The following is a 20983-nucleotide window of genomic DNA, read 5'->3' as shown; positions in this document are numbered from 1 at the left end:
GTTCAGTGACATCCTGGACCTTGGCACCAGGGAGGCAACACACCATCCTGGAGTCAGGTTGATGGCCACAGTAGCGCCTATATGTTCCCCTGATATAGAATCCCCTATTACTATTGCTCTTCCTCTCTTCCTCCCCTCCTGTACAGACAGGCTGCTTGTGGTGCCAGAAGCTTGGGGTATGAGATGGGACATGTTTTTATTTTTCATATAAAGTTTTTTTTAAGTAGTAAAAGCTTTAGGAAACCTCATCCTGCTTTCGATGAGGTTTCCTAAAAAACATGAAGGCTGCTTGGCCTTTTCGCATGCCTGCCAACCTTAAGGTTGGACGGGCAGTGTAAACAATGACATTAATTAATTTATTAATGGCCTTAATAGGCCTCTCAGTTATCGGCAGGCATGCAGCCGACTCCGGCATGTGCCTGCCAAACGAAACATCGCGAGACAGAGTAATTACATCGGGATGCATGCCTGATGTCATTGCACGTCATTTTACGTTCCAGCGTGTCGGGCCTGCCCCTGTATGCCGACAGAAAATTCCTGGCCATAATATTGATTAGGCAAAGTCAATATGATTTTAAGAAAGGAAATCATGTTTAGCAGATCTATTAGAGCTTTTTAAGGATGTAACTGACAGGGCAGATGAGGGAAAACCAATGTGTATAATATATGTAGATTTTCAGAAAGTATTTATTGAGGTGCCAGACATGAATAGGGGTCATGGGATTAGGGATAACATATTAGAATGGATTGAGGACTGATTAACAAAAAGAAAATAGAAATAAATAGATTATTTTTGGCCTGGCTGTAAATAGTGGTGTACCACAAGGATCAGTGCTTGGGCCTCAGCTATTTACAATTTATATCAATGACTTGGATGAGGGGTTCCAAATGCACTATATCCAAGTTTTCTGACCACGTAAAACTAGAGGAGGAAGCAAGCTGTGAGGAGTTTTATTTGTCTTGTAATCATCAGGACAGATATGCAAGAATACCAATTGGAAAGGGAACAACAATTTATACTTCAGAAGAAGAGAGTGCTAATTGGTTACCAAGTGGACTCTTATTGATAGAAGTGTTGTTATGGAGAATGCACCAGGGAACAGTTAACCGTGAAGCTTTTGTTTAAATTCAAACCAGGCAGGTCGACTCTGGTCAAGGCATTGCCATGGGTCAACTCTGGTCAAGGTATTGCCATGTGGAGTGAAGTTTAGTTGAAAAAGGTGCAATGCTCCATTTGTCTGCAAAGGTCAGGGCCCTGTGTGTGAATACATGTAGCTTCTAGCATGTGTAAGTGAGCCACAATGTGAGTCCAACCGATAATCCAAAATTGGCTGTCGGTGTAATTCTTAGCACAATCATGATTGTTTTGCAAGTGCTGTCCAATCATGAAATCACATCTTATGTTGGACACTGTATTTTGAGTTTTTCAAACACGGGCTGGTTGAGTACGATCAGTACTTTGCCTGTTGCAAACAGCTGAAGGGATATGCTGATTGATATGATCCGCCAGCATTGGGACGTACGGCCTACATACCTGGCATCAGACTGGCACTGAAATTCATATACCACATTACTCATTTGTGTGATAGGCAAAACGTCTTTTTGGCTTGACGACAGCATAGTGGAGAATACCACTTGCGTTGCTACTGAACAAAAGCAGCGTGAAATGTCTACCTTTTGATTCAATCCACAGCTGCATGTAAGAATTTCCTTACTCACCTTAATGGACTCCATCATATGCTTGAATTCACCTTTGAAATGGAGCAGTCAAATGAGCTCCCTTTCCTCGGAGTGCTAGTTGAGAAATCTGCCAGTGGGTTCTCTGATACTGTGTACCGCAAGCCTACCTTCACTGATCAATATACGTGTTGAGATTCCTACAGTTCCACACGCTATAAGATTGGCCTTATCGTCAACCTCGTAAATAGGGCATGTTACAAACAGGAGGGTGTTTAATTTAAACAGCCCTGATTTCTCTTCTCACCACTCTTTTCACTACTTATCCGTAAACAGAAAGGTGTTTTGATTTTGATTTCTCCCTTTATAGGCAGTGGCGTATTTCCCAACCCCTCAGTTTTGGTGTGATCCAATTTCTATTATAATCCCGCAGCAAACTTGAGATAGGGTGAACTCAGACACACACTCAAAATTGGGACGGGGTGTTGCTATGTAGCCCCCATGCACTCATTACAATAAACGGGGGATAAGGAAAGAAAGATTTACAGGGCAAAGACCACAGAGCAAAGAATTATTGTTTTACATGAGCACGGAGTCCAGAATCAAAAGTCCAAAGGTGAATTCCTTCACAAAGGTTGACAGGCTGAACCGATGCTGGATATTTCATTTTTCCAGTAGAATTGACCTCCATGATGAGAGAAGCACCCAGAGGTCAATTAGTCTTGTAGGCGATGGTATAGAAGTTCAGTAGTTCCAGCAGAAACAGCATAGATGGGGGCAGACATTCAAACCCAGCCAGAGCCCCTTTTCTGAGCTGCTGCTTGGTAGATGGAAGATGATACACTGCTTTGCAGTACAGCAAGACAGCATAACTGGTTCTCCTAGCTAGGGGGGTCATGTCACATGACTCCCATCTCTCCACTTTGGCTTTGACAAAGTGTGTATCTGTATTCCTTTGCCTGGGGTCCTGAGATTGTTAATGATCCAACCATTAATCTAGTTGTGCGAGGCCCCTTGGGGATAAGCAATCATAATATGATAGAATTCTTCATCAAGATGGAGAGTGACGTAGTTGATTCTGAGACTTAGGGTCCTGAAACTTAATAAAGGAAACTACGATGGTATAAGGTGTGAGTTAGTTATGATGGATTGGGAAACGTTACTTAAAGGTGCCTAGGCAATTGCAAACATTCAAAGAGCGCATGTGTGAACTGCAACAGTTGTTTATTCATGTCTGGCGCAAAAGTAAAACAGGAAAAGTGGCCAAACCATGGCTTAAAAGGGAAATTAGAGAAAGTATTAGATCCAAGGAACAGGCATATAAATTGGCCAGAAAAAACAACAGTCCTGAGGATTGGGAGTAGTTTAGAATTAAGCAAAGAAGGACCAAGGGATTGATTAAGAAGGGGAAAATAGAGAACAAGAGTAAGCTTGCAGGGGACATAAAAACTCACTGTAAAAGTTTCTATAGGTATGTGAAGAGAAAAAGATTGGTGAAGACAAATGTTGGCCCCTTACAGTCAGAAACAGGGGAATTTATAATGGGGAACAAAGAAATGGCTGACTAACTAAATACATACTTTGGTTCTGTCTTCACAAAGGAGGACACAAATAACATACCAGAAATAACAAGGTTTAATGAGAGGGAAGTGGTGTTGGGGATATTGATAGGATTGAAGCCCGATATATCCCTAGAGCCTGATATCTACATCCCAGAGGACTTAAGGAAGTCACCCTAGAAATAGTGGATGCATTGGTGGTCATCTTCTGAGATTCTATAGACTCTGGAACAGTTCTTACAGATTGGAGGGCAGCAAATATAACCGCACTGTTTAAAAAGGGAGGTAGAGAGAAAACAGGGAATTATAGTCCAGTCAGTCTGACATCGGTAGTGGGGAAAATTCTAGAGTCCATTATAAAAGATTTAATAGCCAAGCACTTGGAAAACACTGGCAGAATCGGACAGAGTCAACATAGATTTACGAAAGGGGAATCATGCTTGACAAATCTACTGGAATTTTTTGAGGATGTAACTAGTAGAGTTGTTGAGGGGGAGCCAGTGGATGTGGTTTATTTGGACTTTCAGAAGGCTTTTGACAAAGTCCCGCATAAGAGGTTAACCTGTAAAATGAAAGCATATGGGATTGGGGGTAGTATATTGAGATGAATAGAAAACTGGTTGGCAGATAGTAAACAAAAAGTAGGAATAAATGGGTCTTTTTCCGAATGGCAGGCAGTGGCTAGTGGGGTACTGCAAGGATTGGTGCTGGGACCCCTGCTATTCACAATATATATTAATGATTTAGACGAGGGAACTAAATGTAATATCTCCAGATTTGCAGATGAGACAAAGCTGGGTGGGAGGGTGAGCTGTGAGGAGGGGATGCAGAGATGCTTCAGTGTGATTTGGACAAGCTGAGTGAGTGGGCAAATGCATGGCAGATGCAGTATAATGTGGATAAATGTGAGGTTATCCACTTGGTAGCAAAAACAGGAAGACAGATTATTATCTGAATGGCTATAAATTGAGAGAGGGGAATGTGCAACAAGACCTGGGTGTCCTCGTACACCAGTCGCTGAAGGTAAGTATGCAGGTGCAGCAGGCGGTAAAGAAGGCAAGTGGTATGTTGGCCTTCATAGTAAGAGGATTTGAGTACAGGAGCAGGGATGTCTTGCTGCAATTATATAGGGCCTTGGTGAGACCACACCTGGAATATTGTGTGCAGTTTTGGTCTCCTTATCTGAAGAAGGATATTCTTGCTATAGAGGGAGTGCAGCGAAGGTTTACCAGACTGATTCCTGGGATGACGGGACTGACATATGAGGAGAGATTGAGACGTTTAGGATTATATTTGCTGGAGTTCAGAAGAATGAGGGGGGATCTCATAGAAATCTATAAAATTCTTACGGGACCAGACAGGGTAGATGCAGGAAGGATGTTCCCAATAGTGGGGGAGTCCAGAACCAGGGGTCACAGTCTGAGGATACGGGGTAGACCATTTAGGATTGAGATGAGGAGAAATTTCTTCACCCAGAGAATGGTGAGCTTTGTGGAATTTGCTACCACAGAAAGTAGTTGAGGCCAAAACATTGTATGTTTTCAAGAAGGAGTTAGAAATAGCTTTTGGGGTGAAAGGGATCAAAGGATATGGGGAGAAAGCGGGAGCAGGCAAATAAGTTGGATAATCAGCCATGATCATAATGAATAGCGGAACAGGCTTGAAGGGCCCAATGGCCTACTCCTCCTATTTTCTATGTTTCTATTGCAGGGCTCTTTCTCCTAGCAGACTGGTAGACTCCGGTTGGCCAGTCTTGGCTTAAGAAATATAGATGGCCTTTGTGTAATTCCCTTTGAATTCGTTTTCTGCAGCCCACAGGGGTCATTAGTGTCTCTTCAGAGATAACAAATTTCTTTGATACTGCCAGATTAGCTCCTATTGTTCGAAGGTCACAACTAGACAAGGCTTCAGTCATTTTAAAAGGTCGTTGTATAGTTTTAAAATTTTAATAATTAGCCATGATGATATATACATATTTATTTCATAAAAATATAGTGTGAGGTCTTAATCCTGTTATAGGCCAGAGCTATTTGCTCATCATGTAAGCTTGATGCTGAAATAGAGCACACCAAAGCCATCCGATGGAATAATGGCTTCCCTGATCAATGCTCTCTGTATATCCTGCAAACTGATTAATCTTTCGGTCTACTTCAGATTGCCCTGGAAGAGGAAGGTATCTCAAAAATTTGAGCAATAGGTGAAGCTAGCTGTTTGACACTGCTATGCAGTAACAACATGAGTGGTATTCTGCACCAACAGGATGCTGCCGTCAAGCCAAAAAGACATTCTACCTATCACACAAGTGAGTAATGTGGTATATGAATTTCATTGCCAGATATGTAGGCCGTACGTTCCGATGACAGGTGGAATGTGTCGAACATCACATCCCTTCGGCTGTTCACAACAGGCAAAGCACTGACCGTACCCAACCAGCCCCTGCTTGCAAAACTCAAAACATAGTTTCCAACATTAGGTGTGATTCCACAATTGGACAGCACCTGCTAAACAATCCTGATTGTGTTAAGGTTTACTGACAGCCAATTTTGGATTATCAGTCAGGCTTGCAGTATAGCTCTCAGTGCTAGAAGCTACATATGTTCACACACAGGGCCCTGCCCTTTGCAGACAAAAGGAGCATGTTTTTTTAATTCATTAATGGGATATGGGCTTCGCTGGCTGGGCCAGCATTTATTGCCCATCCCTAGTTGCCCTTGAGAAGGTGGTTGTGGTGAGCTGGCATCTTGAACCACTGCAGTCCATGTGATGTAGGTACACCCACAATTCTGTTAGGAAAGGAGTTCCCATGGATTTTGACCCAGCAATAGTGAAGGAATGGCAATATATTTCCAAGTCAAGATGCTGAGTGACCCCTGGAGGGGAACTTTCAGGTGGTGGTGTTCCCATCTATCTGCTGCCCTTGTCCTTCTAGATGGTAGCAGTCATGGATTTGGAAGGTGCTGTCTAAGGAGCCTTGGTGAATACCTGCAATGCATCTTGAGGCGGTACACACAGCTGCAACCGTGCATCAGTGGTGGAGGGTGTGAATGTTTGTGGATGTGGTGCCATTCAAGCGGGTTGTTTTGCCCTGGACGGTGTCAAGCTTCTTGAGTGTTGTTGGAGCTGGAATCCTCCAGGCAAGTGGGGATTATTCCATCACACTCCTGACTTGTGCCTTTTAGATGGTGGACAGGCTTCGGGGAGTCAGAAGGATTCCTAGCCTCTGACCTGCTCTTGTAGCCACAGTATTTATATGGCTAGTCCAGCTCAGTTCAATGTGCACACATTGTGCCTTTTTCAACCAAGCAAAAGCTTGGTGGACAGCCATTCTCTGGTTCATTCCCCCTGGCAATGCCTTGACCAATCAGAGTTGATCTGCCTGGTTTGAATTTAAACACTAGCTTAGCAGTTAACTATTCCCTGGTGCATTCTCCATGGCAATGCCTCTATCAATCAGAGTCCACTTGCCAACCAATCAGCACTGTCTTCTTACACAGTGTAAATTGTTGTTCCATTTACTATTGGTATTCTTGCATAACAAAAAAAAATGCGGGAAAAACTCTGCAGATCTGACAGCATCTGTGGAGAGAAAGACAGAGTTAACGTTTCGAGTCCGTATGGCTCTTCTACAGAGCTAAGAGAAATGAAATTTTATACTGTTTAAGGGCGTGGAGCAGGTGAAGCTGGATAGAAGGCCAGTGATAGGTGAAGGCAAAGGAGAAATTGCCAAAGATGTCATAAACAAAAGGTCAAAGGGGTGTTGATGGTGGTGATACTGGCTAAAGGAGGTGCTATTGGTGACATTAAGGGTAGAAAGCAGAATGTGATAATAGCTGGACAAGGGTAAGTACTCTGGAAAGAACAACATGAGCAAGTGACAGGTGACCGTAGTGGGGGTCGGGGGAGGAGACAGTGGTGGGAAAAAAGATCGAAAAGAGGCTAAAAGGTGGGGATAAAACAATGAATAAAAATGAAAATGAATTAAAAAAAAATAAAAATAAGTAGGGAAAAAATAAATAAAAAAAAAAAAATAAAAATGAATACTTTAAAAAAAGGGGTGAGGATGGAGGAGCGAGTTCATGGTCTGAAGTTGTTGAACTCAATGTTAAGTCCAGAAGGCTGTAACGTGCCTATTCGGAAGATGAGGTGCTGTTCCTTCAATTTGCGTTTTACTGGAATGTTGCAGCAGGCCGAGGACAGTCATGTGGGCAGGAGAGCAGGATGGTGTGTTGAAATGGCAAGCGACAGGAAGGCCTGGGTCATGCTTGCAGACAGATCAAAGGTGTTCCGCATTTGGAGCAGTGGATGCAGTAGACAAAATTGAGAGAATCACAGAATCACAGTGAAGAAGAAGCCCTTCAGCCCATCGAGTCTGCACCGACACGTCAGAAACACTGCTTCACTTGAAAGGAGTGTTTGGGCCCTTGGACTGTGATTGCATGGAAAGGTGCCCTGGGAGGGGGTGAGGTGTTGGGGATGATGGAAGAATGGACCAGGGTGTCCCGGAGGGAACAGTCCCTATGGAATGCTAACGGGGGGTGGGGGAGTGGGAAGCGGTGTGGGGGGGAACAGAAGGGAAGATGTGTTTGTGCTGGCATCATGCTGCTGGAGTTGGCGGAAATGGCGGAGGATGATCCTTTGAATGCGGAGGCTGGTGGGGTGAAAAGTGAGGACAAGGGGGACCCTATCATTGTTCTGGGTGGGAGAGGCGTGAGAGATGGGTCGGACACAGTTGAGGGCCCTGTCAACCACCGTGGGTGGGAAACCTCGGCTAAGGAAGAAGGAAGGCATGTCAGAGGCGCTGTTTTGGAAAGTGGCATCATAGGAACAGATGCGATGGAGGCGAAGAAACTGAGAGAATGGGATGGAGTCCTGACAGGAAGCAGGGTGTGAAGAGTTGTAGTCGAGGTCGCTGTGGTAGTCGGTGAGGTTGTAATGAATATTGGTGGACAGTCTATCACCAGAAATTGAGGCAGAGAGGTCAATTTAGGGAAGGGAAGTGTCGGTGATGGACAATGTGAAAGTGATGGAGGGGTGGAAATTGGAAGCAAAATTGATCAATTTGTCCAGGTCCAGACGAGAGCATGAACTGGTACCGAAACAGTCATCGATGTACCAGAGAAATAGTTGTGGAAGAGGGCCTGAGTAGGACTGGAACAAGGAATGTTTCACATACCCCATAAAGAGACAGGCATAACTGGGGGCCCATGCGAGTACCCATAGCCACACCTTCTATTTGGAGGAAATGAGACAAGTTTAAGGAGAAATTGTTCAGTGAGAGTTACAAGCCAGATGGAGGAGAGTGATGGTGGATGGGGATTGTTTGGGCCTCTGTTCAAGGAAGAAGCGGAGAGCCCTCAGATCATCCTGGTGGGGGATGGAGGTGTAGAGGGATTGGACGTCCATGGTGAAGATGAGGCGGTTAAAGCCAGGGAACTGGAAATTGTTGAAATGAGGTATTCTTGTGTATCTGTCCTGATGAGTGCAAGATGAAAAATTTGAACAGTGTGTCTCTTTTTTGAGCAATACTCAAGTTCTGTACTACCAAACGACTATTTGTATAGATTGGTAAGTGTTTGAGCGAGGAGGTGGCAGATGGAATATAATGTGAGGAGATGTGAAATTGTTTACTTTGGCACCAAAAATAGAAAGACAGAATATTTTGAAATGGTGTTGCCATCAGTTACTGTTGCCATTTAGAGGGATTTGGTTGTTCTTTTACACAAATTACAAAGTTACCATACAGGTGCAACAAGCAATCAGAAAGGAAAATGGTATGTTAGCCTTTATTTTAAAGGATAAGAGTAAGGAAGTCTTGCTGCAGTTATATAGGACTTTGATGAGACTACAGCTTGAGTACTGTGTACAGCTTTGATTTCCTTTCGCAAGGAAGGATATACTTACTTTGAAGGGAAAGCAACGAAGGTTCACCAGATTGAACTCTGATGAGAGGCTTGATCTGTGCGGAGAGATCATATATAATTGATCTATACGCTCATAAGTTTAGAAGAACGAGTGCTGATTTCATTGACGTATAAAATTCCTAAAGAACGTGACAAGGTTGAAATTGAGAGGCTGTTTCTCATGGCTGGAAATTCTAGAACCAGGGGTGATAGCCTCAATCTCAGTGAAAGGGACCAGCCATTTAGTATTGAGATGCAGAGAAATTTCTTCACTCGAAGGGTTGTGGATCTTCAGAATTCTGTATCCCAGAGGTCTGCGGAACCTTAGTCATTGAGTGTAATCAGGACTGAGATTGATAGATTTTTGGGCACAAAGGAGATCAAGGACTTGAGGATAGGGCAGGCAAGTGGTGTTGGCATAAAGGATTAGCCATAATCTTATTGAATGGTGGAGCAGACTCAAGGGTCTATGCCTGCTTCCATTTCTTATGTACTGCAAGGCAAATTATCCAAGCTTCAAAGAACCAAATGTATTGTAATCAGCACCTACAAAAAGATCATGGCACTCCCAAAGTACTTCATTGTATGAAGCATTTCTGATATTTTCAGACGTCATATGGCACCGCATAAATGTAGTTATTTCAATTACTTATCTTTTCACTGTTTAACTATTTTATTTGTCGTTTAGGTTTCACAAATTCCTTAACAGGAAGCAAAATACCATCCTTATTCTAGGCAACTTTAGCCAAGTAATAAGTAAATTATAGCATGCAATTGGTTATTACCTACAACAAATATGGAGAAACAGCTGCCAGTTTATCAACAATTATATCATGGACTCGCCTCATTTTGAGTATGAAATGTTTATGCAGTTGACAACAGATGTTTCAGTATTATTGGCAACCAACGTCCATTCCCTCAGCTCACCACCAACCAATTCCCTGAATGTTAATCACTTTGAGAGGGCATGAATTGGGATCAATAGCTGATGTGTTTCTGATGGTGAAAGTAAAACCGAGCATGATCGCCTCCTTTGTGTCCGTGAGAGAAGCAGGGATGAATTACTTTTCCTTCCAGGACCTTACCTTCAGAAAGTGTAGTTTTAGAAGAGGTAATTTCTTTCCAGGCTGAGATGAGTCTTTTGCTCATTAATTTATCATTCCTGAAAATTCAGTGGACCCAGACTATCATGAGCCTAAATAAGTTCTTTAACAACCGAATATTTTTTTAAAATCCTCTACTCTTGACCCCTCTGTACCTACAAACTGCCATACGAATTAGGATCGGGAGTAGGCCATTTGGCCCCCAAGCCTGTTCTGCCATTCAATAAAATGATGGCTGATCTGATTGTGGTCTCAAGTCCACCTTTGACCCCTTTGTTGTCAAGAATCTATCTACCTCTGCCTTAAAAATATTAATAGACCCTTCCTTCACTGTTCTTTGGGGAAGAGAGTTCCAAAAATTCACATCCCTCAGAGGTAAAGATTCTTCTCATTTCCGTCTTAAATGGGAGACCCTTTATTTTTAAACTGAGTCCCCTAGTTCTAGTCTGTCCTACAAGGGGAAAACATCCTTTCAGCAGCTACCCTGTCAAGTCCCCTCTGGATTTTGTATGTTTCAATAAGATCAACTGTCAATCTTCTAGACTCCAATGGATTCAGCCCAGCCCATACCAACCTTTCCTCATAATCGCACCAGCCCCCCCTTCCGAGTATCAGTTGCATGAACCTTCGCTGTACTGTTTCCAACACGTTTATATCTTTTCTTAAATAAGGAGACCAAAACTGAACACAGTACTGCAATCTGATCTCACCAATGCCCTGTACTGCCAGAGAAATCTCCAAGCTTGCTTGTGAAGAAAGCACTTTCTAGGATGCTTTGGTGGAGATTGTTTATTGCTTGCCATAGAGCTTACTCCTTCACTCTAACACCCACCATTCAGTGCTGGCTGACTCATTACATACACAAGTATAATTAACTAATCAATATCCAACACCTGTTCACCTTATTACCTTAAACTATTAGGTATTTAACATCCATGAACAGAGTCTTTTAGATTCCTATTAGTACTCCAGAACTAGCTGTTCTCCAAGTGGTTATGGTACTGGGTTTGTAACCCGCAGATCAAGAGTTCAAATCTCACAATGGCAAACTATGAAACAATGTAACTTCATCTGAAACAGATGGAAACAGGTTTACTCAAAAGAGTATCAAGAGTTCAAATCTCACAATGGCAAACTATGAAACAATGTAACTTCATCTGAAACAGATGGAAACAGGTTTACTCAAAAAGATTATCAAGAGTTCAAATCTCACAATGGCAAACTATGAAACAATGTAACTTCATCTGAAACAGATGGAAACAGGTTTACTCAAAAAGAGTATCAAGAGTTCAAATCTCACAATGGCAAACTATGAAACAATGTAACTTCATCTGAAACAGATGGAAATGTGTTTTTTTTGCTTGGCCTAAATAGCCAAGTGGTTATGGTACTGGGTTTGTAACCCTGAGATCAAGAGTTCAAATCTCACAATGGCAAACTGTGAAACATGTAACTTCATCTGAAACAGATGGAAACAGGTTTGTACTCGAAAGAGTATCAAGAGTTCAAATCTCACAATGGCAAACTGTGAAACATGTAACTTCATCTGAAACAGATGGAAACAGGTTTGTACTCGAAAGAGTATCAAGAGTTCAAATCTCACAATGGCAAACTATGAAACAATGTAACTTCATCTGAAACAGATGGAAACAGGTTTACTCAAAAGAGTATCAAGAGTTCAAATCTCACAATGGCAAACTATGAAACAATGTAACTTCATCTGAATAGGAACAGATGGAAACGTGTTTGTACTCGAAAGAGTTACAAGTGTTTATCCAATTTTCTGAGAGTTACTCCCATTTAAAAGATTATCAAGAGTTCTTTCCTTTAAACTTTGTTCTTGGTTTAACAGCTGACCTGAATTAGGGGCTGTGCCTGATTTATCCCAATTTTGTGGATTTGGTTTTCATTTAAAAGATTATCAAGAGTTCAAATCTCACACTGACAAACTATGAAACAATGTAACTTCATCTGAAACAGATGGAAACAGGTTTGTACTCAAAAGAGTTACAGCTAGAACAAGGGCTTGGCCTAAATAGCCAAGTGGTTATGGTACTGGGTTTATAACCCCAAGATCAAGAGTTCAAATCTCACAATGGCAAATTATGAAACAATGTAACTTCATCTGAATAGGGACAGATGGAAACGTGTTTGTACTTGAAAGAGTTACACACAAGTTTCCATCTACATCTCTGATGGGTCCCACTCTTTCCTTAAAAACCAGCTGATCGCTGCCATGTTGTGGTATCGGCTGGTCACTTTGACCCCTCCCCCGGACTTTGTCACAAGAATCCAGAGATTGTTAGTCGACTTCTTCTGGGACAAAAGATTGCACTGGGTCGCTGCCGAGGTTCTGAGTCTCCCGCTTAGGGTGGGTGGTCAGGCGCTAGTGTGCCTATGCACACAGGTGGCGACTTCCCGCCTTCAGACCCTGCAGCGATACCTCTACGTCGAGCCTCCTCCTAGATGGTGTGCCCTGACGATGTATTTCTTCCGTCAGGTGCACGGCCTGAATTATGACGTGCAGCTCCTGTTTATAGAACAGCTGGGCCTCGGTGGTTCCTTGCAGGCGTTGCCCGTCTTTTACCAGGACCTGATCAAAGTCTGGAAAGTGGTCGCCTCGCGACGTAGCTCTCCCCCGTCAGGAGTAGCGGCTATTGTCAGAGAGCCGCTGCTCAGGAATCCGCCCCTCCGTCCTTTTCAGTGGTTGGCGGAGAGGAGGGCTGTGGCCGCAGGGGTGACCAGGATCGGGGACGTGCTGGGTGGCGGAGGACTGGGCTGGATGCTCCCGCAGGAGTTGGCGCGACGCGCGTCTGTGAGTGTCCAGCTCGCAGCCGATGCCATCCAAGACCTGAGAACGGTCGTGCTAGGACTTGACGTTATTTTGGGTCTTGAGGTGGCCCAGGTGCGCAGTGGTCTTCCGTCTGAACATTCTCCTGTTCGGACAGAATTCCACATAGGCCCCAAGCCCCGAACCCTCCCTCGGGTGTTGGTGCCCCGCAATATGAGCCGCCTCGGGGACATGCCCTCCGTGCCTTTTGGCAAGGCAAAGAGGGGCTTTTTGTACGGACTGCTGCTGCACACCTTCCATTTTCTCGCCCTTGTCCGTCGACCGGACACGCCCTGGCGTGCCTTGTTGCCGTCCGGCGGCGGAGGCCCCCGATGGGAGGCCCTCTACGGAGGTGTCCTCCCCCTTTCTATCGGGGACCTGGATTGGAGGGTGTTGCATGCAGCAGTCCCCTATAATAAGAGGATGCATAGGTTCACGGACTCTCAGGACACGTGCCCTTTTTGCGGTCTTGTGGAGTCCGTGGACCATGTATACATAGGGTGTTGTAGGCTGCACTCCCTTTTTAGTTATTTGAAAAACCTTTTATTGATGTTTTGTTTGCACTTCAGCCCCACGCTCCTGATCAATGGGCACCCAGTGCGGAAGGGGGTCGGGAAGGAGGAGGACCTCCTCGTGAACCTGCTCCTGGGCCTGGCCAAGTTGGCCATTAACAGGTCCAGGCAGCGGGTGATCGACGGGGGAGTCCCGCCCGATTGTTTGTCCCTCTTCCGCGGCTACGTTCGCTGCCGGATGTCCCTGGAGAGGGAGCACGCGGTGTCTGCTGACACGCTCGAGGCCTTCCGTGCTCGGTGGGCACCGCGGGGACTGGGGTGTTTTGTTGACCCCTTTAATCACATTCTGATTTAAAGTTTGTAAGGTTCCTTTAAACTTTGTCCTTGGTTTTACAGCTGACCTGAATTAGGGGCTGTGCCTGATTTATCCCAATTTTGTTGATTTAGTTTAATTGTTTTCATTTTAAAAGATTATCAAGAGTTTAAATCTCACACTGACAAACTATGAAACAATGTAACTTCATCTAAAACAGATGGAAACAGGTTTGTACTCGAAAGAGTTACAGCTAGAACAAGGGTTTGGCATAAATAGCCAAGTGGTTATGGTACTGGGTTTGTAACCCCAAGATCAAGAGTTCAAATCTCACAATGGCAAATTATGAAACAATGTAACTTCATCTGAATAGGAACAGATGGAAACGTGTTTGTACTCCAAAGAGTTACTAAACTATTCCCGCTTGGCCTAAATCGCCAAGTGGTTATGGTACTGGGTTTGTAACCCCAAGATCAAGAGTTCAAATCTCACAATGGCAAACTATGAAACAATGTAACTTCATCTGAAAAACAGATGGAAACGTGTTTGTACTCGAAAGAGTTACTAAACTATTCCCGCTTGGCCTAAATAGCCAAGTGGTTATGGTACTGGGTTTGTAACCCCAAGATCAAGAGTTCAAATCTCACAATGGCAAACTATGGAACAATGTGACTTCATCTGAAACAGATGGAAACAGGTTTGTACTCGAAAGAGTATCAAGAGTTCAAATCTCACAATGGCAAAATATGAAACAATGTAACTTCATCTGAAACAGATGGAAACATGTTTGTACTCGAAAGAGTTACTAAACTATTCCCGGCTTGGCCGAAATAGCCAAGTGGTTATGGTACTGGGTTTGTAACCCCAAGATCAAGAGTTCAAATCTCACAATGGCAAACTATGAAACAATGTAACTTCATCTGAAACAGATGGAAACGGGATTGTACTCAAAAGAGTTACTAAACTATTCCTCTCGGACCCGATGTTATTTTGGGTCTTGAGGTGGCCCAGGTGCGTGGTGGTCTTCCGTCTGAACATTCCCCTGTATGGACAGAATTCCACATTGGCCCCAAGCCCTGAACCCTCCCTCGGGTGCTGGTGCCCCACAATATGAGCCGCCTCGGGGACGTGCGCTCTGTGCCATTTGGCACGGCGCGGAGGAGCTTTTTGTATGGACTGCTGCTGCACACCTTCCATTTTCTCGCCCTTGTCTGCCGCCCGGACATGCCCTGGCATGCCTTGTTGCCGTCCAGCGGCGGAGGCCCCCGATGGGAGGCCCTCTACGGAGGTGTCCTCCCCCTTTCTATCGGGGACCTGGGTTGGAGGGTGTTGCATGCAGCAGTCCCCTATAATAGGAGAATGCATAGGTTCACGGACTCCCAGGACACATGCCCTTTTTGCGGTCTTGTGGAGTCCGTGGACCATGCTTATATAGGGTGTGGTAAGTTGCACTCCCTTTTTAATTACTTGAAGAACCTGTTATTAATGTTTTGTTTGCACTTCAGCCCCACGCTCCTGATCTGTGGACATCCGGTGCGGGAGGGGGTCGGGAAGGAGGAGTTCCTCCTCGTGAACCTTCTCCTGGGCCTGGCTAAGTTGGCTATTAACAGGTCCAGGCAGCGGGCGATCGACGGGGGAGTCCTGCCCGATTGTTTGTCCCTCTTCCGCGGCTACGTTCACGGCCGGATGTCTTTGGAAAGGGAGCACATGGTGTCTGCTGGTACTCTCGAGGCCTTCCGTGCTCGGTGGGCACCGCGGGGACTGGGGTGTTTTATTGACCCCTTTAATCACATTTTGGTTTAAAGTTTGTAAGTTTCCTTTAAACTCTGTTCTTGGTTTTACAGCTGACCTGAATTAGGGGCTGTGCCTGATTTATCCCAATTTTGTTAATTTGGTTTTATTGGTTTTAACTCGAAAGAGTTACTAAACAATTCCCATGTAGCTACAACTGTTAGAACTACCAGACATTCTGGAAAGGTGTCCATAAAAAGCAGGCCAAATCCAATTTGGCCAATTACTGTCATATCAACCAACGATCAATCATCAGCAAAGTGATGGAAGGAGTTATCAACAGTACTATCAATAATCTGCTCACCAATGCTCAGTTTGGGTTCCACCAGGACCACTCAGCTCTTGACCTTGTTACAGCTTTGGCTCAACTCAGTCATGAGCTGAATTCAGTGCTAAAATGAGAGTGGCTGCTTTGACATCAAGATAGCATTTGATTGAGTGTGACATCAAGGCACCTTGTTGAAACTAAAGTTAATGTGGATTGGAAGAATGCTCTACTGATTGGAGTCATGCCTGGCACAAAAGAAAATGGTTGTGGTCATTGGGAGGTCAATTATCTCAGCTCCAGGACATCGCTGCAGGAGTTACTCAGGGCATTGTCCCATGCCGAACAATCTTCAGCTGTTTTTGTGACCTTTCACCCATCATTAGGTCAGAAGTGGGAATGTTCACTGATGATTACAGTGTTCATCTCCATTCGCAGTTCCTCAGATAATGAAGCAATTTATCCCCATATGCAACAAGACATGGACAACATCAGGTTTGGGCTAGAAACAGAAAATGCTAGAAACATTCATTAGGTCAAGCAGCATCTGTGGGGAGAGAAACAGAGTTAAAATTTCAGGTTGATGGCCTTCCATGGTGTTCTGATGAAAGGTCATTGACCTGAAATGTTAGCTATTTTTCTCTCATCAGCTGCTGCCTGACCTGCTGAGTGTTTCAAGCATTTTCTGTTTCCATTTCAGATTTCCAGCATCCGTATTAATTTACTTTTGTATCAGGATTAGGCTGTTGTGCGGCACAAATGTCACTTGTAAATCAAGTGTCAAGCAATGGCCATCTCCAACAAGAGAAAGGCTGACCTTCCTTTAATATTCAAATGGCATTACCATCACTAGGTCTCCAACCATCTACATCCTGGCGGTCACCCATTGACCAAAAACTGAACTGGGTCAGCCACTTAAATGCTGTGGCCATTAGAGCAGGCCTGGGCATCTCTGCTGTAATTGGATTGCTCCTGACACCCCAAAGCCTCACTAAGGCACAAGGACTGCGATGAAATACTTTCTACTTGCCTGAATTGCTGCAGTTCCAACAACACTCAAAAAACTCAACACTATCCAGGATAAAGCACCCCTTCCACTGGCTTAAACATCCACACCCACTACTTTTGCTGTACCATGACTGCATTGTGTACTATCTATAGGATACACTGCAGCAACTCAGCAGCATCTCCCAAATCTGCAATTTCTGCCACTTCAGGCAAGAGTAGGATAGGAATGTCATTATCTCCAAAATGCATACCATCTAGAATATTATTTTTCCAGCTATTCAATTTTCCTAATTGTTACAATCACCAGATCTGTTGTTTGCTTGTTAATTTACATCTGTCTGTTAAGTGCTGTATAAATTTTCTAACTTTTGAGTTTCATAATTTGTGTACTATCAGTACTCAAAATTGCCTAATACTTCGAAACTGTCTTGCTGAAGCAATGTTCATCGTAAAGTGTTTTACAGTTCTATCATGTTGTTCTACCGTGCAAGCTAATTTTTAGGTGGGGTGATGAAGACACCTTAATCAGCAGTTATGGCACTAACAAAATGAAAACTGTGTTGTTAGTTGATATAATTTCTCTCTCTTAGATATACTACAGCTAATGCAGAGTCAGATAATGACCATGAAGAAGCAGCAGATCAAAAGGAACCAGTTCTCTCAAGCCTGCCACCTGAAACTCTAGATGAATTCACTCAACTTTTACGTACAGCAGACAAGTTGCACGATGGTACGGATGAAGACAAAGCAAAAGGATTTAAGTTGCTCTTGGCAAACAAACCAAAGGTAACTCTTTTTTATAAATTATCTTCATGTGTTGTTTTTGAGATTGCCCATTACTCAATCCCATCTTCTCCTCCCTTGACCAGAAAGATGGAACATTATGGTCTTTAAACTTCCCTGATTATCATCAGTATCTCACAGGGACTGCTTTTTTCTTGTTTGCATAGTTGAACTGCCCCTGCTGAGCAATTAAGCAAACGCTGTTGAAATACAAGTCCACAAATCAACTTCCTGTCAACAGCAGCTGTGATTCTGCACTATTCCAGTGTAAAACTGTTGCCTATACAATGTTAGCACCAGACTTTCAAAATTCCTGCCCCTAGGCCAGTTGAAGGCCCTAAGTGGCCAATTAAGGGGCTTATTTTGCTGCCATTGGTAATCTAACAGCGGTGGGGTGCTGAGGGAAGGTCCATGCCTCAAAGGCAGGCCGCCCTATGGCCACAAGTCAGAGGGGCACTCCAGATCTGGTACACTTGTTCTCCGTGATAGAACCCCCTCCCCTGAACACCAGTGGCAAGGATCACCCTGCTGGAAGAGCCCTTCCTGCCCCCCACAACAAACCCCCCACCACCACCACCGCCACCCAGCCCCCTGCCTGCCTAGCTAGCCCCTGCAAACCTGCCCCACTCACTTGCGCCTCGGACCTCTATTTCTGAGCTTCCTGCAGTGTCTTAGGTGGCTATTGCACCCAATAGTGCTACTGGGACTGAAGAGCTGCTGGCCATCTGGTTGGCTGCCAGCTCTTCACCTTCAAAAGCCCGGTATCCCTGATAGCAGGCAGCAGACTGCCTGAAAGGCATTTAATTCTGCCAGGGCTCCCAGAAATGGCTACGGCAGGATTGTCACCACCTTTCTTGCCAGTGATCAGGGCCACTAATGCGGCCATTCGTTTCAGCATTGTGGCACGTAAATGGGTACATGTGATGAGGTCAGCTAATTCAGTATTGACCATTTTAGGTTCAGTTCTGCATTTTTATGATAAACCCACTCACTGAGCCTTCGGAGCTTAGCTTATTTTTATTCATTCTTTGTTGAAGACTCTCTATGCCATGCACTTCCTTGACAAAGATAATGAGTGGGTGATCTGTTCCTGATTTCTTCAATCAGGTGCTAAGTAGTATGCTTGACTTGTTGCGAGGTGTCTGGCTTCTGTCTAATGCCTTCTATGATGTCATGCCTTGGATCAGCAATTTACAATGTTGTGAGTTGTGGGCATCAGCTTACATCCTCTCACAGTACAAATTGTTAGTGCTGCAAAATATTGCATGCATTTATCATGTTTATATTGTAACTTTCTTGTTTGATACTCTGAAGGAATAGAAACTGTAATATTCAAGTTTATTATTGCCTGTTCCATACGTTGATAGATTCTAGACTATGATCAATTTTTCTATCTTTGAATTACGCTGTGCTGAGTAAACATGCCCATTGCATTACTGAAATATGTTAAAAATGAACCTAACCTTACAGTCATTTGCCACTTTAATTCTCATCCCATTCTGAGCTCTCTTTCCGTGACCACCTACACTGTTCCAATGAAGTTCAATAGAAACTTGAGGAATGGCACCTAGTCTTTTGATTAGGCATTTTGCAGCCTTCTGGACTCAACATTGAATTAAAAACATTGCTGCAAATTTCTCAGACACCAGGCACTGGTAATTGTTCTTCTGTTTTCATTTACATCTCCTGTAGGTAACGTTTATGCTAATATTTTCTTTGGCACGTGCAGGCTATTTTAAGTGTGCAACAGCTTTAAGCTGTTTTGCACAGTCATGCAAACATGTTAATTTGAAGACGGGGACATTGTTCTGGATCAATTGTTTACTCTTTTACTTGTGCCATTACCACCTCCTCTTACCTTTCACCTTCATCCATTTTGTCATTTAATCACTTCTGCATTCTACTCTATCATGGACCTTCTCCTTTGCCTTTGCTGCCCCATCTTTCCTTTCTTATGGCTCTGTACAGTAAGTCTTCATTTAAAGTTGTAGTTGCATTCCTGAAAAGTGCAACTTAAAGTGAAATGACTTTAAGCATGTTAGATTTTCCCATTAAAACCAATGCAAAAGCTTTAGGTGTCAAAGGAAATTTCTCATCTGAAAATACCCTGCAAGACAAAATACTATACATTGCTAAATTCCTGTATTGGTAAATAACCTTTAAAATAAAATAAATTTCTAAATATAAAAGAAATATGCCAACCTTGCTGATCCAGTTTCCTGAACCACCTGCTCACCACACATCCCGGTCCCTGACTCTCCTTGCTGTCACCATCCGGTTCACGGCATCTGCTGCTCTTTGGCCCTCACCTTCATTGCTAACCTCTCAGGCTGACAGTCTCTGCAACTCCCTGCCCCAGCCTCTGACTGCCGTCCCTCCAGGCTCACAGCCCTCACAGGAGGCCCTCCCTCTCATTGCTGACCCTCTGGGCTCGCAGTCTCTGCAGCTACATGGCCCACCCTCTGACTGGCAACCCTCTGGGCTCGTGGGCTCTTCCACTCCTTGACCCTCCCTCTCTCTCTGCTGGCCTTCCAGGCTCGTGGTCTCTGCCGCTCTCTGGCCCACCATCTCGCTGCTGACCATCTGGGCTCATGGTCTCTGACCCTCTCTGACCGTCCCTTTCATTGCCGACCCTTCAGGCCTGCAGCCACTGCTGTTCCCTGGCCCAGCCTCTCACTGCTGACCCCTCAGGCTCATGGCCCTTGCTACTCCCTGTCCCTCACTCTCATTGTTGACCATAGAACCATAGAAAAGTTACAGCACAGAAGGAGGCCATTCATCCCATCTTGTCCATGCCAACCCGAGGACACCCAGGTGCCCTTTCTACCGACCTTCCTGTACCCAGCCCATAGCCCTGCAGCTTACAGCACCTTCTGGGCTTGCAGCCTCTGCTGCTCCCTGTCCCACCCTCTCATTGCTGACCTCCTGGGCTCGCAGCCTCTGCCGTTCCCCATCCTCCCTCTCACTGTCGACTCTCTGAGCTTGAGGTCTCTACCACACCCTAGCCCCCAATCTCATTGTAGACCCTTCAGGCAGCCTCTGACCTCCCCTTTCTCAAAATCTTGTGCTCCCCATATCTCCTTACCACTTAGAAACATAGGAACTAGGAGCAGAAGTAGGCCATTTGGCCCTTCAAGCCTGCTTCGCCATTCATATGATCATGGCTGATCCTCTAGCTCAACCCCATATTCCCGCTTTTGCTCCAAACCCCTTGATGATCAATTTCTTTCTTGAATATACTT

The 20983-nt window shown here is 44.4% G+C and overlaps 1 protein-coding gene across 3 annotated transcripts in view; it reads left to right on the top strand.

Annotated features, from left to right (window-relative positions):
• Positions 1 to 20983, top strand: part of rmdn3 (regulator of microtubule dynamics 3) — a 470539-nt gene that overhangs the window by 33048 nt on the left and 416508 nt on the right. For all 3 annotated transcript variants that reach the window (XM_041214025.1, XM_041214026.1, XM_041214027.1), the window contains exon 4: positions 17549 to 17744. In XM_041214025.1, coding sequence (XP_041069959.1) covers positions 17549 to 17744 — 196 coding nt within the window. The remainder of the gene's footprint in view (positions 1 to 17548; positions 17745 to 20983) is intronic.

This window comes from Carcharodon carcharias, chromosome 20 (genome assembly GCF_017639515.1).
Source record: "Carcharodon carcharias isolate sCarCar2 chromosome 20, sCarCar2.pri, whole genome shotgun sequence".
Classification (NCBI taxonomy): Eukaryota; Metazoa; Chordata; class Chondrichthyes; order Lamniformes; family Lamnidae; genus Carcharodon; species Carcharodon carcharias.
The sequence above is the reverse complement of the archived record's forward strand: the minus strand, read 5'-3'. Positions and strand labels throughout refer to the sequence as shown.